The sequence below is a fragment of the Benincasa hispida genome, chromosome 6 (genome assembly GCF_009727055.1).
Source record: "Benincasa hispida cultivar B227 chromosome 6, ASM972705v1, whole genome shotgun sequence".
In the NCBI taxonomy this organism is placed as follows: Eukaryota; Viridiplantae; Streptophyta; class Magnoliopsida; order Cucurbitales; family Cucurbitaceae; genus Benincasa; species Benincasa hispida.
The window spans coordinates 20,935,412-20,955,729 of record NC_052354.1 but is presented as its reverse complement, the minus strand read 5'-3'; the positions used below and the strand labels follow the sequence as shown (position 1 = coordinate 20,955,729).

Sequence of the window (20,318 nt, the reverse complement as noted above, 5' to 3'; positions counted from 1 at the left end):
GAACGGAAAAACCGTCACCTTATTGAAGTTGCTTGGTCTCTTATGTTGTCAACTTCTCTTCCGTCCTATTTATGGGGGATGCTGTTCTGACAGCAGCTCATCTGATAAATCGAATGCCGTCCTGGGCTCTAAAATTCCAAACCCCTCTAGATTATTTCAAAGAGTTTTACCCTAATAACCGACTTATTTCTGATGTTCCCCTTCGGGTGTTTGGGTGTGTTATGTTCATCCATACTCATAATCCTAATCGAATCAAGTTTACTCCTCGTGCCCAGAGATGTGTCTTTTTGGGGTACCCTCTTCATCAACGTAGGTACAAGTGTTACCATCCTTCTTCTCGAAAATACTTTGTCTCAATGAATGTGACATTCTTTGAAGATCATCTGAATGTGACGTTCTTTGAAGATCATCCCTTCTTTCCCAATGGTTTCCTCCAGGGGGAGAATACTAGTGAAGAAACCAATTGGGGTCCAAGTCTATCCGGCTTATCTGAACCCATTCTTGACATAAGTACCAACGAATCCATTCTGCCTACCAAACAAGTTCCATGGATCACATACTATAGGGGGAATCTCAGAAAGGAAATAGTGCCGCCTGATATTTCTATGGCTCCAGTCCATGAGTCAGAACGGGTGTCAGTTCTAGGTACTAGTACTTCTATTCCTGATGATGGTAATATTTTTGATAAAACTGATGCTTATGTTGAAAATAATGAGAGCAAAGATGGGGAAGACAATGACAACAAGTATGATTGCACCAGGAACAATGTGACTGAGGCAAGGAGTGATGATTGTGAGACACTTGTTCCAGCAGAGAACATTGTTGAAACTAGAAAAGAAATGTCACCTATTCCAGCAAAGAACACCGTTGAGAGTGGAAAAGAAATGACAGAGCGTGAGACCTATGAGCACGAGGTTGAGTGCAGTATGAAGTCCGATGAGAATAAAGACCATGATGCATCTCTTGGCCTCTCGATTGTCCCGAGGAAAGGTACCAGATCATGTACGAAATATCCACTGCAGAGTTACTTGTCTTATAGCAACTTGTCTCCTGGGTTCAAGGCCCTCACTATGAACCTAGACACAGTTGTAATACCGAACAGTATACACACAGCAATAGAGATTCCCGAATGGAAAGTCGCAGTCGTGGAAGAAATGGGGGTGCTTGAGAAAAATCATACGTGGGACCAAGTTACTCTTCCAAATGGACACAAAGCAGTTGGATGTAAATGGGTGTTCAAAGTGAAGCATAGGCCCGATGGAACGATTGATAGATACAAGGCCAAATTGTTTCCAGAGGTTTTACTCAGATCTTCGGGGTTGATTATTCCGAGACATTTTCACCAGTAGAAAAGTTGAATACAATACGGTTCTGCTCTCAGTTGTAGTTAACAAAGACTGGCCCCTGCACTAGTTTGATGTGAAGAATGCCTTTCTTAACGGAGAGTTGGAGGAAGAAGTCTACATGAGTCCTCCTCCAGGATTCAAGAAACAATTTAACCACCAAGTATGTAGACTAAATAAGTCCTGTATGGGTTAAAACAGTCCCCAAGAGCCTAGTTTGGTAGATTTACTACCTTTGTAAAGTCACAAGGGTATGGTCAGGGACACTCAGATCACACTCTCTTCACAAAGAGGTCAGTATCCGGGAAGATTGCAGTTTTGATTGTGTATGTAGATGATATTGTTATTTCAGGTGATGATGCTTTAGAGATTGACCACTTAAAGACGAAAATGGCTGAGGAATTTGAAATCAAGGACCTTGGAAAACTGAGGTACTTCCTTGGAATGGAGGTGGCTCGATCGAAAGAAGGGATTTCGGTTTTCCAACAGAAATATACTCTGAACTTACTTAAGGAGACAGGTATGATAGGCTGCAAACCAGTTGACACCCCATAGAAGTGAATTCTTAATATGAGTGAAGGTGTACCAGTTAATAAAGAGAGATATCAGCGGCTTGTTGGAAAGCTAATCTATTTCTCTCATACTAGACCAGACATTTCACATGCAGTTAGTATTGTGAGTTAGTTTATGCAGTCTCCTTACGAAGAACATATGAGGGCGATGGAGTGCATCTTGAGGTATCTGAAAACGTCTCCAGGGAGAGGCTTGATGTTTAGAAAAACTGATAGACGGTGCATCGAGGCATATACAGATGCAGATTGGGCAGGTTCTGTGGTAGATAGAAAGTCGACATTAGGATATTGTACCTTCGTATGGGGTAACCTTGTCAAATGGAGGAGTAAGAAACAAGGGGTAGTTGCCAGAAGTAGTGTCGAAACTGAGTACAGGGCCATGAGTCTGGGGATAAGTGAAGAAATTTGGCTAGAAAAGGTTTTAAGTGATCTTGATCAAGGTCACACCGGTCCGATGAAACTCTATTGTGATAACAAAGCCGCATAAGCATAGCAAATAATCCGGTTCAGCATGACAGAACAAAGCATGTGGAGATTGATCGGCATTTCATCAAGGAGAGGCTTGACAATGGTAATGTTTGTGGCCCCTATATTCCTTCCAGCCAACAGATTGCAGACGTCCTAACAAAGGGACTGTCTAGATAGTTGTTTGACTCTTGTGTTAACAAGTTGGGTCTTATTGACATCTACGCCCCAACTTGATGGGGAGTGTTGAAATTAGGGTTTTTTTACTCTAGGGGCAATTTTGTCTTTTTCCTTATACCCTAGGGTTTCCCTTTTTCTATTTAAGCTGGTAGTCTCTGTGTATTCTTTGTATCAGTTTTTAATAAGAATCCTTTATCCCGTGGTTTTTTCTCCCTTATTAAGGTTTTTCCACGTAAACTTTGTGTGTGCTACTTTCTATCTCTACTCTGTCTTTTTCATCACATACATACATACATACATACATACATACATATATATATATATATAATATTATTTTTGGAGTGTTGGGTATTCCTTGTATATTCCTGTTTCCATTTTTTTCTTTACATCTTGTTTAGTCGCTTTGTTGTATTGAATTGAACTGGTCAAATTAGTGTGAGATTCTTCATTTTCCCATTTAAGAGTCGGAACAATACCACTAGCTCTTTACATTTGTAAACTATTTCTCAATTTTGACATCCCTTGCTTGATTCTCATACAATGTTCCATTGCTTTCTTCAGTTGATAAGCTTTTAAAGCTGCATCCCTGATGAATGGTTGTTTATTTTGGATTTGTATGCTACTCAGGCTGTGCCACTCCATTTTTTGCATTCCCTTCTTGCTTATCTTGGAAATTCTGCTGGTAACAACAGTCCTTTGCATAGTCTAAAATCATCGTTGGCCCCCCATGCATCCTCATTCAACTCTGGAGTTGATACTCCTGAAGGACTTATTAGGTGGCAATCTCGACTGGAGTATTTTGCATATGAAACTTTGCAAGACTTGAGGATTGCTAAACTTTTTGAGATAATAGTGGATTATCCCGACAGGTAATGCCATCTATATTTCAACTTAGTTCTCTTGCTTACTTTCCCTTTGATAAGTTTCTTATATCAAATGGGATGCTAATCACTGTAAAATTATGATTTTGTTATTAGCCATCTTGAGATCCTAATATGGTTATTTTAATGCGAACTTATAGTAACATGTAAACTCAGGTATATTATACTTTTGGTCCTAGGGTCTAGGCAATAGGTCAATTTTGTCTCTAGGTTTCAAAATCATGCAATCTTATTATTCCCCGGATTTATGAAATAATTCAAATTGGTCTTTGAATTAAGGTTTCCATTAGATAACTAATGGAGATGCTAAAATGGTTCTTTTCAAACTGGATTATATGATATTTTATTATAGAAAATGGTTTTGTGGTATTTTTATGACAAAAAGAAAAAGAAAAAACATCCTTGGCCCCAATTCATGAAAAACATCCTCATTTCAGAGGAATGGTATAGAGTTAGAGTGGGTCGTGGAGACAAAACCCGATTTTGGAAGGACAAATGGTTGGTTGACTGCCCCTTTGTTTGAAATTTCCTAGGCTTTTCAGAAATGTGACCGCCAAGGATTCTTTGGTTTGTCAATGCTGGTCTGATTCCCTTTATGCATGGGATATAAAGTTTAGAAGAAATTTTACTGATATTGAATTTGATGATTGGGTTGCTCTTTTGAACAAGCTTCAAACTTTTAAGACCGAAAACAGGGATGACGTGTTTGGTGTGGTTGTTGGAGAACGGCTCCTTTTCAATCAAACTTTGTTCTCCAAGCTCATTGTGAAGCAAATAGCTTTGGAAAGGCAAAAATCTGATCTTATTTGGAAGACCTTTTGTCCTAAGAAAGTCAAGGTTTTTTTGTGGATCTTCTCTTCTGAAAGGTTAAACACTTGCTGTAGAATCCAGAGAATCCTTCGAAGTTATGCTCTCTCTCCTAATTGGTGTGTTCTTTGTAAGAACAATGAGGAATCTTTGATGCACTTGTTTTTCTTCTGTCCCTTTGCTGCTGATTGTTGGGGGAAACTGTTTAGCTTGTTCAAAATGCAATGGTGTTGGCCCAAGAAAGCTTCAGATGCCCTTTTACAGTTAGTTGAAGGTCCTCAGTTAAATGCTCAGGTGCAAATCCTCTGGTCCAATGGGATATTCGCCCTCCTTTGGAGGCTGTGGTTTGAAAGAAATTCTAGAATATTTCGTGATCAAGAAATTAATACTGATCGTTTTTGGAGTTTGGTTACTCTTTTTGCTTCTACGTGGTCCCCCACTTCTAAATTCTTTTGTAACTTAACCCAAATTTATACTAGTTGGGCTTCTTTTTTGTAATTTGTTGTATGGGATAACTCATCTCCTCTTCCTTTTGTATCGCTCTTTGTGATAATGAAAGTTATATTTGGTTGGAAATAAGGGACTTAGTTGATTGTTTATAGTCCTGGGGTATTATAGTTATTTACTTTACCCTATTTTTCTTTCCTTTTTTGTATTTAGGCTTGTTGGAGCCTATAAATAAGAATCCTCTTGCATCTCTCATATTTTGTAAAAAAATTAATAAAACAGAGACTCTCTATCGTGGTTTTTTCTCCCTGTTCTAGGGTTTTTCATGTAAACCTTGTGTCTCCTCTTTCTTTCTTTTCTCTTTTAACATGGTATCAGAGCGTGGTGACGAAACCCTAGCCGCCATCGGCGAAAACTAATCGGTGCAAGATAACCTTAGTGCTGCACCAACACCGCTTCCGCCACAGCTTCCGACTGTCGCCGCCACTGTCGTTCATACTGTCGTTGATCGGTATCTTCGACCAGTGCAAATACATCCTCAATAGCAGCCAATCGGGAACCCTAGTGCCTCCAACTTTATTCCCAGTGCCGCCATCGTCGCCTCTAGTCCTACCACCGCTGCCTTTTTCATCCAGATGTCGGAATCTGAAGCTGCTGCTACGGATCTTCCACGCATCACCGAGGCAAGTTCATGATGGAGAGTGATGTGCCGTTAGTTGCCTATAACAGCTTGTTGCCGCCTGGGCCCTTCCATCCGTCACCGTCGAGCTATGAACATCATGGGTCCATGGGTTTTTCTTTGGCAATGGTTCAACAACAGTTGGCTGATCGTCAGGCGAGTTTTCAACAACAAATCACCGCTCTTGGAGTAGCTCTAGGTGCTTCTACAACCATAAACTTAAATTCAAGTGTATTAAATTCAAACATTCCTTCCGGTTTACCGATGTATTCAGAGAATCAAGTAACCTTCTTTCCTTGTTTTGACTACTGCAAATTATTTATGTGGTTCTATGGGAAATTCCACAGGCTTAATTGCAGAAGAAAAGTTAAACGACCAAAATTATTTCTTCTGGTCTCAGTCTATTAAAATGGACCTTGAAAAGCGTCACAAATTTGGTCAGGGGATCCTCAAGAGCGCATTTGGAAAGAAGAGGACTCCTTGCTACGATCATTATTGATTAATAGTATGGAGCCTCAGATAGGGAAACCATTATTGTATGCTGCCATCGCTTGAGATATTTGGGATGCTGTTCATAAATTATATTCAAGAAGGCAGAATGCATCCTGTCTTTACACTCTGTACAAACAAGTTCACGAGTGCAAACAGGGGATGATGGATGTCACTTCGTACTTTAATAAATTGTCCCTAATCTGGCAGGAGATGGACTTGTGTTGCGAAATTATTTGTACTGTCCATGTGGAGGTGTCCAGTATTCCAAAATTGAGGAAGTAGATAGGATATATGATTTCCTAGCTGGTTTGAATGCCAATTTCGATGCAGTGCGAGACCGTATACTGGGACAGAGACCTATATCCTCTTTTATGTAAGTGTGCTTTGAGGTTCGCCTTGAGGAAGATTGATCCAGTGCTATGAATATCACTACTGTGTCACCTACTGATTCTGTTGTTTTTAGTGCAAAATTATATGGTAATGATGCTGACAAGCACAATGGGAAACAGACTCCAGTGTGTGAACATTGCAAGAAACCCTGACATTCAAAGGAACAGTGCTGGAAATTACATGGTAGACCATTGAATGGTAGAAGACGCCCTCCGAATGACAAGTCCAATCCCGGCTGTGCACTTGTAAGTGAATCTGCGAGTGCTTCCCAGTCACAATCTCAGGTGAATTGTCAAAGTGACTCTGCTGTCTCTTCTCTTGGGGCAATTGCTCAATCAGGTACATCACAACCCTTCAAGTCTCCTAAGTATAAATGACAATAAACCATGGATACTTGATTCAAGGGCTATAGATCATTTAACTGGGCCATTTGATAACTTTCTATCGAATCTTCCGTGTGTTGATAATGAAACAATCAGAATTGCAGATGGGTCTTTTGCTCCATTTGCGAGCAAGGGTCATATTTCTCCCTTCCATGGTTTAACTTTACAAAATGTGCTGCATGTACCTAAAATATCTTACAATTTTCTATCTAGTAGTAAGATAACCCGAGATCTAAATTGTCAAGTTGCCTTCTCATCGGATAATGTTTTCTTTCAGGACTTGAGCTCAGGGAAGACGATTGGCATTGCCTGGTACAATAGGGGACTCTAATTCCTTGATGATGATGCTTCTTCGAGGAACAACTATAGGACTAGTTTTTTTATCTTCGTATTTTTCAAATTCAGAAAAAGATTGTATGTTGTGGCATTTTCGCTTTGGTCATCCAAATTTTCAATATATGAAATTTTTATTTCCTCATTTATTCCATAAAGTTGATTCTCTTCTCTTTCTTGTGATGTGTGTATTCGTGCAAAACAACATAGGGTCACCTTTCCCTCTCAACCTTACAAACCTTCTCAGCCCTTTAATCTTATTCATAGTGATGTTTGGAGTCCCTCTAATGTTACCACCTCTTCAGGAAAACGTTGGTTTGTGACATTTATCGATGATCATACCCATCTTACATGAGTCTTTCTTCTCACCGACAAATCAAAGGTTTTGTCGATTTTTCAACAATTTTACACCATTATTAAAACTCAGTTCAATGCTAAAATTTCTATTCTTTGAAGTGATAATGGTTGTGAATTTCTCAATAATACTCTTCTTGAATTTTTGTCTTCCAAAGGCATTGTTCACCAAAGTTCGTGTGCCTATACACCTCAACAGAATGGAATGGCTGAAAGGAAAAATCGTCACCTCCTCGAGTTGCCTGGTCTCTCATGCTATCTACCTCTCTTCCATCTTATTTGTGGGGAGATGCAGTTCTTACTCCAGCTCATCTTATTAATCGAATACCTTCTCGTGTTCTCCAACTCCAAACCCCTCTTGAATGCCTCAAGGAGTCGGACCCGACCACACGACTCTTTCTTGATGTTCCTCTGGGTTTTTGGGTGTTCTGTCTTTGTCCATAGTTATGCCCATAACCAAACTAAGTTTATCCCACATGCTAAAAAATGTGTCTTCCCTGGATATCCTCTTCACCAGCAAGGTTATAAATGCTTCCATCCTTCTTCCTGGAAATACTTTATCTCTATGTATGTCACATTCCTTGAGGATAAACCTTTCTTCTCTGTTAGTCATCTTCAAGGGGAGAGTACTAATGAAGAGACTAACTGGTCAACATTCTCAGTTCCTATTGATCTTCCTGAGCTCATCTTGAGTTCCCATGACACTGTTCTACCTATTAAACAGGTCTTCTAGCTAACATATTACAGGAAGAATCTCAGAAAGGAAATTGTGTCCCTTACTATTTTATCGACTCTGGTCCATGAATCTGAATCAACACAAGCTCAAGGTACTATTGAGTGTGTCTCTGATAATAACAATTTGTGTGTTGAGGATGATATTGTGGATGTAACTGAGAATGATAGGACCAATGTGTTAGTTCCAGAAAATAACAGGGTGGCTGACAGTGATGAGACTACGATAGAAACACAAGAGAGTGAAATTCTACCTCAGCTTGAAACGTTTGATCAGAATCCTACTACAGGTGGGAAAGCAGATGGGAAGTCAGACAAATCTGGGGAGTCCCACCAGTCTATGGTATGTGCTTTTCACATTAATACATTTTAAACACAGTTTCAATATCTTAGAATCATCTTTTTGTTTTTCTTTCATTTTTTTTTTTGAAGTTTTATATTAAAAAACATTTTGGATTTAACCATAAACATTTTTTTTCAAAAGCTCAGTTTTGGATCACGTCAATAAAAAACCTTTCTATTTATATGCAAATAGTTTCTTTCCGTTGATGATTCTTCTCCACAAGTAGAGCCTCTAATAGTACCCAAACTTATATATTCACTATTTAGGCAAAAACCATGGGAGTTTGAGATCTCCCCCTTCTTCTCAATGCTCAAAAGAGCCATAAAATGTATATGCCAAAGATTAAAAGAATGTCTACCTCTCTGCCCCTTTAAAAGTCTAAATACCAACCAACAAAATCCCTATGGGCCCACCCAATCATTCAAACTCACACTCCCACGTAACAACATTCTCATTTTGCCCACTTTGCCCCCCTTTCTTTTCCTTATTCCTCTGAGTATATACACTCATGATTGAGGTCTATCAGCCTACAAAGAGTTCTCTTCTAACAGGGTGAAGCCAAGGTTTATGAAAGCCTTCTGCATTATTCTCGAAAGAAATAAGTTCTCAGTATTCTTGATTACGAAGAGAGAAATTCTGATGCTTTAGAAGAGTCTTGTACTCATGTTTTGATTTCTTCATCCGTTTGCTTCTAAACAACATCAATGTTTGAATCCTGACAGGTTCCTTAAGCAATTTATTACCTCTTTTCCTGGATCAAATGTTCAATTTATTAAAGGTGTATCCAACCCCCTTCTTCTGAAGAAGCTTTATCTTCTTTCGATGATGGTGAGGAATCAATGGTAAGTGTGAGCAGTGAAGAAGTATAACTGCCTATGGAGGAACAAATGCAACAGAATTACTACCAGAGGATATATTTCTAGAAGCCTATAATCATATTTTCGCAAGTGAAAACATTGGTTCACTTAGTTTAGAGCCTTTTGGTGCAGATTCACCAATGTCCTCTCCTTTGATTCCTAACAAATTTTCTTCTTTGCTTAAGGGTTGTGGTCTTCCATTGTGGGAAATTCCTTCTATTTTTTCGGGTGTTGCAGCTTAATGGTGTTCATCTTGGTCTCTTAAATCACCGATTGACCCAAAAGCTTAAGCTAATGGGTGAAGGTAAATTTAACACTCCTTCTCACTTGTGGGCTTGAAATACGTAGAAGATCCAACTAGTGAAAATCAATATTTATTGGGGGAGGAAATAACATTGTAGGGATTTGAACACAGGACCTCTCGGACCACCTACTCGGATACCATCTTAAATCGTCAATTGATCTAAGAAGAAGTTGATGGGTGGAGATAAATTTAATATCATATCATTTTTTTTTAAACGGAAACAAAACTTTCAATGAAAAAAATATTATATCATATTTCAATTTAATATTATATCATTTAACATTCCAGGAGACCATAACCCATTGGTCCCAAGATCGTAACCTGGGTCTGATACCATCTTGAATTTGAGGGTATAAAATTATTTTTCTTTTCTTAAATATGTGGAATGTAGTCTTTTTATATAGGAGAAAGACCTCTTACAAACATGGAAAATAATAAAAATACTAAAGGAAAATATTTGACGGTTAATATTCATGCACAAATATAGAAATTTCAACATGTTCATTTAGAGCTAATAGTACTTCTATGGGTTGCTTAAGGTGTTTTTTTAGAGATACTTCAGGTCCCATTTGCTTGGCTCTCATTTCCCTCTCATAAGGGCTTTCTCCCTTCAGAGTTTCTTGGTGTCGGGCATAAATCACCGGTTGATCTAAAAGTTTAAGCTATCGGTGATTTTTTGGACAGGGTGTTGGAAAAGAAAGGTTTCAAGCATAGATGGAGAATGTGGATGTGGGGTCGTGTCAGGAATGTAAATTACTCGATCCTTAACAATGGCTATCCGAAGGGGTTGATAAAGGCTTTTAGTGGTTTGTGACAAGGGGATCCTTTTATCTCCCTTCTTGTTCCTTTTGGTTGTGGATGTTTTAAGTTGCATCATCTTTAAGGGGTGGATGGTGGAATTCTTAAGCCTTTTAAGTTGGGTCTAAGGAGGTGGGTTTGTCTCATTTGTAGTTTGTAGATTATATGATGTTTTTCTGTTATGGCAAAGAGGATTCCTTCATCACCCTCAATCACATTCTTGGGTTCTTTGATGCGATGTCAGGGCTTAAAATCAATAGGAGTAAGTGTTAGATATTAGGTATTAACAGTGATCAGGAGCAGCTTAATAGATGGGTGGGTCTAGTTGGTTGTGAGGTAGGCTCATTTCCTTCTTCTTACCTTGGTCTCCATCTCTTTTTGGGATGCCCCCATTGAGAAGATAAGGAAGAGGCTTACCTTGTAGAAGAAAAGTTTCTTTTCCAAAGTTGGGAGAATGATGTTGATTGGGTCGGTGTTGAGTAGAATTCCTATTTATTACTTTTCTCTTTTTTGCGCATCTATCTCGGTTCGTAGCGTTGAAAAGCTCACAAGAAACTTTCTCTGGGAAAGGGTCTCATTTGGATAGTTGCGAAGTTTTGGGGAAGCTTGTGAATCGTGGAGGGTTAGTGCTCGGAAATTTAAGATCACGTAGTAAAGCTTTGTTGGCTAAATGGTTTTGACATTTTGCCCTTGAGCTTGAATCCTTGTGGCAGAGGATTATTGTGAGTAAGCACGGTCCCTTTCCCTATGAATGGTGACAAAAGGGGTTAAAGGCACGCATTGAAATCTCTTGAAGGATATTTTTCTTCAGCTCCCTTTCTTTTCCCATCTTGTTTTTTGTGTTGTGGGGGATGGTGAAGGATAGACCCCTCTCTTCTATGTTTCCTCGGTTGTATCAGTTATTTTCCTTAAAAAATTGTGTCAGGCTTTTTGGTTTGGTCGGGAAACTATGTTTCCTTTTCCTTTAGTTTTTGTCGTTTGTTGTCCAATAGGGAAACAACACTGGTGGCCTCTTTGGTTGATGGTTTTAACTTCAGACTCGACACTCGAGAGACGGGTTGTTCATGTTTGGAGTCCTAGTCCTTTAGAAGGCTTTTCTTGTAAGTCTTCTTTAGGATCTTATTTAATCCCTCTCCTGTTGTTGAGTCGGTTTTTGATGTTTTGTGAAGGATTAAGAGAAGGTCAAGTTCTTTTCTTGGAAAATTTTGCTTAGGTGTGTGAACACGATGGATAGGCTCTCGAGAAAGTGCCTTTGTTAATGGGTCGTTAATGGGTCCATTTTGTTGTATTATTTGTCAGAAGACAGAGGTAAACCTAGACCACCTTCTTTGGAAGTATCAGTTTGCGAGATCAGTGTGGAATTTCTTTTCTTTTTTTAGGAGTTTGAGCTTGTGATTGCTCGCCAAAGGGACATTTGTTTGATGATCGGGGAGTTCCTCTTCCATCCGCCTTTCAAAAAGAAAGGTCGTTCTTTGTGGTTTGTGGAAGTGTATGCTTTGTTGTGAGATCTTTGGGGAGAGAGGAACAATAGAGTGTTTCATGGGGTGAATAGGGACCCTTTTGAGGTCTAGTCCTTAGTGAGGTCCATGTTTCCCTTTAAGTTTCGGTTTCAAAAACTTTTTGTAATTATTCTATAGGCAATATCTTACTTAGTTGGGAACTTTTTCTCTCGTAGGGTTTTTCCTGTGGGCTGGATTTCTTTTGTATGCGCTTGTATGCTTTCATTAATGAAAGAAATTATTTCAATAAAAAAAAAGAACCAATGAAATATTTGTTTCTTTTTCAAAACAAGGAAAAAAAAGAAGTTATTACTATTAGCGCTTTTCTAATTCAATCTGTAAACTTAATTTCAGCTCTCCGGCAATTGAAGACTTAAAACAGTGTCTTGAATACACTGGGCAACATTCTAAGCTTGTTGAATCTTTCATCTCGGCGCTACGATATCGCCTACTTACTGCTGGAGCATCAACGAATGATATACTGCATCAATATGTTTCCACTATCAAAGCACTCCGCACAATTGACTCAGCGGGTGTTTTTCTTGAAGCAGTGGGTGAGCCAATTAGGGAATACTTAAGGGGAAGAAAAGATACCATCAAATGTATTGTGACGATGCTTACTGACGGGACTGGTGGAAATTCAAATGTATCTGGAAATACTGGTGATAGCCTTCTTGAAGAATTAAATAGAGACGAAGAAGGTCAAGAAAATGTAGGTCTAGATGATGATTTTCACGCTGATGACAAGCAAGCCTGGATTAATGCTTCAAGGTACGTGTATATGTAGGGTGTTGCAGTATGAATCTTTGTAGAATTCACCCTAAGCTGATAGTAATCATTCTTCATTGTTATCATTTTAAATGGAGTAATGGGTTCTGCTTTTTCAGATGGGAGCCTGACCCTGTAGAAGCTGATCCACTGAAGGGTGGGAGGACTAGAAGGAAGGTTGACATACTTGGGATGCTAGTTAGCATAATCGGTTCAAAAGACCAACTAGTTAATGAGTATCGTGTCATGCTGGCAGAAAAACTTCTAAATAAGTCTGATTATGACATTGACTCAGAGATACGAACGTTAGAACTACTCAAGGTGTGTGTTTTTCACCCTTCTAAACCACAACCTGCATGTCACAAGATTAAGAATTAGTGAACTTTTCCGTGTTTTCATATGTTCAAATTGTTTGTCTTATTATACCCGTGTTATTTTCAGATTCATTTTGGAGAAAGTAGCATGCAGAAGTGTGAAATTATGCTCAATGATCTAATTGATTCCAAGAGAACTAACTCTAATATTAAAGCAACAATAAACCTGCCATGTCAAACAGGTATGTTGAAGAAAAAACTTGTGGTTTTTTTAAATGACTCCCATCTGCTTATCTTACCTTTACCATGTTGAAAGGAACAGGACAAGAGAGACTTTGAGCTGCTGGGTTGGGTAAATTGGCATTTTACGTACTCCAGCCTCTAGTAGGAAATTTATTTGATTAATAATTACTTGCAACAGAGAGAGGGAGAGTATGGTTAAATGGGGGTGGGAGCTGAGATTGATATTAGATGTTTACAACTTTCCGGAAGAGAAAAAGGAACTCTCAAGCTCTCCCCGTTGAGAACGTGAAGATAATTGATTTAACAGTAGGGAATCATAAATCATAATTATAAAAAGTTTAGGAGAACTTCGGAAAGAGCTACAAGTTTAATAAGATCTTACAAAGAACTTTCTATTCTCCAAATGAATCAACAAAATCTTAGTCTCTCTCTAAAACCTCCTGAATGATAGCCAGAACAACATTTCCTCATAAAATTCGAGCTTTCTACCTAGGAGAGTGGTTTCACAAAATTGTTACAAGTAGAGTGTTTGGGTCGAGTTAACTGCTTGAGTCAGTTTAGCAAGAGAGGGAATAGGGACCCAGGGAGAGAACTATTGTTGCAGATGGTCCCCTTCCCCTATCTCTCTTTCTCTTTGGGCTTTTGTTTCTAGACTCTTGTAATTATTCACCATGTCTTATTTCTCTGGACTCAGCCTCCCTTTTGTGAACTTCTTTTTTAAGTCCCGGCTATTTTTTTTCATTTTTTCTCAAAGAAAGTCAAGTTTTTTCATTAAAAAAAAAATCATTGCTCCAGCTGATGGGATAAAAATTTCACGAGGAGGGAGAGAATAGAGATGAGAACATCAGGTGCAATGAAGGTGTAAGAGATCAGAGTGAAGGGCAAGATAGTGTGATGGAGGCATGAGACACTGAGATTTGAGAGCTATCTAGAGACATAAAAAGTTAGGCTAGGACATCAAGTGTGCGCATGGACTGGGGCTGGGTGGGTTGAAAATCTGGACAGCTTATTGAGGAGGTGTTCCACTGGTTTGGGCTGAGCTGAACAATGACATGAATAGCCGTGCAGCTGACCATATATTAGATACTTCAGTTAGCTCAATTTTTAAATTCAGCTTATGCACCAGTAAATTGAAATCAACTGAGTCAATAGGGTTTTAAAATGGAAAAAACTAAAACTTTGATTGTCTTACACCTCTAAACTTTGTTTGAATTAAGTATTAGGTTTACTTTCCTATCTTCCATTAATTAAGGTATATTGATATTTGAAATTGTAGTTGTAAAAGTATCCTCTTCCTATGGTTTGATAAAACATTGACTATGACTGAGATATAAACTATCTAATTAAGTAGAAGAAACATGATATTATTGCTGTGGTGAGGAAACCAATGAATGGTTCTTCTAAATAATTCAGAAGGTTAATTGATACTATTTCCATCTCTTTTTCCCTCCTTCCCGCCCATATTCCCACTGTTACTGAATATAGAGATGTCCCGAGAATGGTACTTCTCTCACAAAACCAATTTTCCTAACCTGAGAGCTCAAAGTTTCTCGACCCCTGTTTCTTACATCACACTTAAGCTCATCATATTATTTATCACTCTTGCTACTCTACCTGAAGTATCATGTTATACGCCGAGAGTGCTCACTAGAACCTTTTTGATGTATGCTCATCTAGCTGTTGATCTCAAGGACAGCATGATTTCAATGAATGACCTCGATGCAACTATCATCTCTTCAAATTTCTGGCCTCCAATTCAGGTAAGAAAATATTTCTGTAAAAAATGGGGTGGCATTTATGCAGAACTTTCACACTTCGTTGCCCAATAATGAATGAACATTAGTTGTCTTAGCAATGAAAATTGTCCTTTGGAATGAAACATCTCATATAAATCTGTGTATATAATGTGCGATGATCCTTATACTTCCGCATGTTTTTTTTCTTGCTTTTCTGTGGGCATGGGAAGAAGATTTCTACTCAGAACTGGACTATTCTTGGGGAAAAAATGCCCTTTATTTGTCTGCACTTATTCTTGGAAGTAGATTTCAGATGCTTTAATTTCTTTTGTAAACCTTCTAACCACAGAAAATTTTAGGATGAAAACATAAATCTACCTGCATCAGTGGATCATCTGCTTACAGATTATGCTCAGAGGTTTCATGAAATTAAGACACCTCGTAAGCTACAGTGGAAGAGAAATCTTGGAACAGTAAAGGTCAGTTAATAGACATCATTCTACTATTAATATGAATCTGCAAAATGTTTCTGTGCTCGGAGTTGAAACTCAGGACAAATCTTTTCTTTTCACCTTAAATGCTCTTATGATTCATCTGTTGTAGTTGGAGTTGCAATTTGAAGATAGAGAATTGCAGTTCACTGTAGCTCCTGTACATGCAGTGATTATTATGCAATTTCAGCAGCAAAAAAGGTTGAAATCTTTAAACTCAGCTCAACTAGTTATGCTTTGTGTATTACGCTAACTATATGTGGCTTAATGTGAACTTTTTTACAGTTGGAGTGCTAAGAGTCTTGCAGCTGCCGTTGGTTTGCCAGTAGATGTCCTTTCTCGGCGGATAAACTTCTGGGTTAATAAGGTGTTTTGAGATTCTTTACTACAAGAAATGGCTTCATTTATTGGTGAAAAGCTCCATAAAGGAAAATACCAAGGGAGCAGAAGTTACTTAAAAAATAAGCCACTCCCGAAACTAATAGATCCAGCCCATTTAGTATTAATTGGAAGGGGCTGAAGTCACTGTTTACAGAAATCTGATAGGAACTAATAAAATAATATAAAATAAATAAAAGTTACATGTTACTACTCTATGTTCTTTCAACAATACCAAGCCACACTTTCAAAACTTATAACAACAATGTTCATTTTCTCGGTTTCAGATAATTTATGAATATTAAAATACCTATTGGCATGAAACATCCATGAATCAGGTTCCTCACTGTCGAAGATGGGCATCTCCACCTTCTTGAACTTACTACGATCGCTACCTCCTTCCACTCATTCTTTGATAACAGAATTCAGTTCCTTAATCAGTCGAGGCAATTCCCCTATACCTTCCTTCGATTTAGGATTCGACTCCTCTCTTGCCATCGACATTCCATTCTGTCAAAAACAGCTCTGTCTCAACATCGCCAGTACCTTCTGAGTCTCACCGGCTGATTTCTGTTGCTGCTCTGCTTGAGTGCTCAACTTCTCCTTACTCTTCGTCAGATTAGTAAGGCTTTCCTCCACTTTCGGAATCTTCTTAATTCCATCTTTCGTCTCAGCAATATCAATCAATCGTCTTGATTCATTCTTCAAATTTCCATGTCATTTTCTTCCCTTTTCCCAGATCGACGGCTCTGATACCAATATATAAGGTATCTCTTACAATGTGATATTATTGAGCAAAGAAAGCCCTAAGGTGATACAACTTCTCTCTTTATGAGAGTTTCTACTAACCCAAAAGATGAAAACGAAAGGCTCCCCTCCTACACTCGTATACTACCCTCCCTACACGAAAAGATATTCACCCCACACATGGTGGTCCCCCCTCGACAAATATTCTCCTACGTCCCTCATGTTGGATTTATAATTGATGAGGGTTTGAACGCAATCATGCGTTTTTGCCTGACTTAAGCGTTTGCACCCATGCGTCGGAATGAAAATGCGTTAATCTAGTATGCAATGACCACGCGTTCCTATCACAAGTTTTCTTACGCTCGCACCAAGTATAATGCGAACGCAAGTTTCTCGGGTAATCCGATGTTGAACACAGGGACTTGTCACTCAATAATGCTTGTGAAGCAATGCGTTTGAGGCGATGACTAGAAATAAAAAGAATAAGTTGAATGGATTACACACTACTCCTACTCCTAACTAAACAAATTGAGCAGTAGAAGACCTGCGATGAGAATAGGTAAAGACATAACAACCATTAATGCATAATAATGTTTATTATCTTAAATCGCCCGAGTAATCCCAGCTCATTGCACTAACGCATCACACACCTCTCGGTGGTCAGCCGCATGACTATATCGCTATAGTGCATGGTTGCGTCGAGCATAAGATTGTGCCTATCTCTAGGAACAATGCGAACTTTGCTTTGGTGCATTCCATCTCTTACCTTCTCAGGTAGTTAGACGCGGCTATTTAACTCATAGACAAGCTATGCAACATCCCATAGACAAGCGTTGCTACAGCTTTTTACCAAGCAAAGAGGATTAACTCATTATACTCGCACAACACACACCTCTCGGTGGGCTGCTACATGCATCCTATCTCTAGGCTACACGATTAAGCATGCGATTGCCTTTGATAAATAAACGTTGAAGATAAACTATGATAGAGATGAAGATGATGAAGAAGACGGCAATGAAGGAATCAAGATTTGCATTAATCACAAAATGTCTTAATATCTTAAGCTAAGATGTAATACAATACAAAGATTAGAAGAGAAATGAAGGACTCTGCGTCAAGGCTGCCGGTGGTGCCATGGATGAATGGTAGAGATGTCTCTCTCGAGCTCTATCTTTGGCGAAAGCTCCGGTCGTCACTTGGTCTGGTTTGTGGAGATGAAGAATTCTCACTGAAAATCTTGCTCAAGCTCTCATCTGTGATCGCAAACCTCTGATGCCTTGAAATGAAGGTCCAAAAGGCTATTTATAGAAGTTAAACGCCGACAGCTATCATGATTGCGTTATGGCTCACTGCTGCTTTTGTCACGGTATGGACAATGTCACATCGTCTTATCTTGTTGACACTCCCAAGGTATGCATCCGAGCTTGATTCAACTGAAGTATCAACGCGTTCTACCCATCTTGCGATCGTCCTTCTATTATGGTTGTCACTCCGTGGCCGCAATTCCCAATTGATCACCGCAACTTCCATGCGATGGACGCATTCGGTCACCGAAACTTCCATGCGATGGATGCATTTGGTCACCGCAACTTCAGCGCATGCGTTTGTCTTTGCGATCATCTAGCTTCAGCGCATGCGTTTGTCTGCTATTGCTTATTTCCAATGCATGTGTTTGATTTCTGCGATAGCTACAAAAATAGACACTTTGGCATGGAGTTAGCATAATATTAGGATCAGTGAGGATTTAGGTGCTAATTAACGCAAAACTCAATTTTTTGCAAATTCTAAGTATTATCACCGCATTTTCTACTTGTCAGCTTTCATAATTCTAAATAAAAGGTTCCTAATAACTGGCATTTATGCCCATTATCACCTCACTCCCACAAAATAACTAACTTCCCTCCACAATTACATTCTTACCCCTCCTCTTGTACTGCTGAGTAATGGGTGGCCTAACACAGCCCACAGCTGGTTCTCTCTAACTCTCTCTCAGCAGGCGCAGGCGCAGGCGCAGGCACAGGCACAGGCACAACGTCTTTCTTACCCCTCCTATATTGTAATATAACCGGACTGGGGGCCTAAAACATTATTCCTTTACTTCCTTCTAAACAAAGAGCACTTGGAGGGGCTGAAAAGGGAAAACCATCAGTGAACATCAAATTCTAGTCTCTATTCCCATGTTGAGTCAACGATTAAAGTCCAAGAAGGGCTAAGTTTTCTGGTTGAGTTGTCCCGAGATTCATTATTTGCACCTCCAACAACTTCCTGGCATCACTTAGGGTATAAGCCAACTATTTGATTGAGAACTTTCCTGAGGAATGTGAAGTCCATTTTCTTTCATCATTTCCTTTCTCAATCAATTCATTTGCCAACAACGTCAAGAAGTCATTAAACTCCCGAGATTTGACATTCCTCAAGTTCTGACTGCTGCATAGAAGTGACTTGTCCAGTCAAGCATCTTATGAGCTGCTAATCTGACGAGAGGACCAATATTTCACCAAGAGCCATGGACACTTCCACCCTTCTTTTCATCATTTCTCTTTCCCTAAATGCTACATAATACGTTCCTTGCTCTAATACCGGGTTGATAGGTTCTGTATTGCACAGAAAAACACACGCCTTTCCCAGTTTGCAAGACTAACTAATTTTGTCATATGCTGTTTTCACTGAAGGGAATTCTCACAGAGTCCCGTGCTGCAGATTCCACTGACCATGTATACGTCCTCGTAGAAAGTATGATTGACACAAGTAAAAATGTTTCGAATAATGGCAATAATGGGGACCTCATGGTTGGTGAGGATGAGGGAGAGGGATCTGTTGCTTCTGTTGAGGACCAAATACGTAAAGAAATGACAGTCTACGAGGTAAGTAATCTGATGCTATATTGTATTGGCCTATTTGCTTTAGGTAGTTCCTTTCTAATGGAGTCTGTGTTAACAAATGCTATTTGTTCTATTCTGTACAAATAAGCACTTGATTTTGAAGCAGCTTCCTTTCTCAAATGGAGTCTGTTTAACAAATGCTCTTCTTCTCTTCTTTTTGTTTGGTCCCTTTCTTAATAGAAATTCATCTTGGGGATGCTTACAAATTTTGGAAGTATGGCTTTAGATCGAATTCATAATACTCTAAAGGTAAGAGTTGTTGTAACATGATGTGCATAACTGGATGTGAAGAATGTAGAAGGGTAACAAAATGAAAACATTTGTGCAGATGTTTTGTGTAGCAGATCCTTCTTATGACAAGTCAATCCAACAGCTACAAAGCTTTTTATCTGGACTTGTTTCTGAAGAGAAATTAGAACTCAGAGATGGAATGTACTTGTTGAAGAAATAAGCTTTTCCCCATAAGCATTACATCAGGGAAAATGTCTATGCCTCATTATTAATTATTTGTAAAAGAATAAAATCTCAAACTTGTGATTTCCATCCTGTCTAAATATTTGTTTCTGTTTATTTATATAATTTAGTTCCTATGTACTATTTTTTCCCCTTTCAATTTATGTTTTAAAAGTTCTAGTTTTCCCATAGATATCAAAACTTTCAATCGAAATCCAATATAGCAGTCCTATGAAATTGAATAAATAAGTGGTGATCTGGCATTAATATTTTGTTTTGTGAACTGGCTTTATTTAGCAATTTATATTTGATGTTATATTAAAGAGGAAAAAAAGATTAGGTTGAAAACTATAAGGTTACTATCATTTGTGGCTCTCTGTATTTAAATAATATTTTGGTTTCTATACTTTTAAAATGTTCATTTTGGTTTTTATACTTTCAACTTTA

At 38.7% G+C, this 20,318-nt stretch overlaps 1 protein-coding gene across 2 annotated transcripts in view; it reads left to right on the top strand.

Annotated features, from left to right (window-relative positions):
- The window catches only part of LOC120079753 (anaphase-promoting complex subunit 2), a 32,942-nt gene extending 12,930 nt beyond the window's left edge, over nt 1-20,012 (top strand). Inside the window, exons 6-16 of one of the 2 annotated variants that reach the window (XM_039034119.1) lie at nt 3,188-3,429; nt 12,214-12,630; nt 12,747-12,948; nt 13,069-13,183; nt 14,862-14,944; nt 15,280-15,399; nt 15,524-15,612; nt 15,697-15,778; nt 19,209-19,400; nt 19,599-19,667; nt 19,747-20,012. In XM_039034119.1, the coding sequence (XP_038890047.1) occupies nt 3,188-3,429; nt 12,214-12,630; nt 12,747-12,948; nt 13,069-13,183; nt 14,862-14,944; nt 15,280-15,399; nt 15,524-15,612; nt 15,697-15,778; nt 19,209-19,400; nt 19,599-19,667; nt 19,747-19,869 (1,734 nt within the window). In that variant the 3' untranslated portion in view covers nt 19,870-20,012. Of the gene's footprint in view, nt 1-3,187; nt 3,430-12,213; nt 12,631-12,746; nt 12,949-13,068; nt 13,184-14,861; nt 14,945-15,279; nt 15,400-15,523; nt 15,613-15,696; nt 15,779-19,208; nt 19,401-19,598; nt 19,668-19,746 lie in introns of those variants that run through there. The other variant, XM_039034120.1, reaches the window with a different exon arrangement.
- Nucleotides 20,013-20,318: the final 306 nt, after the last annotated feature.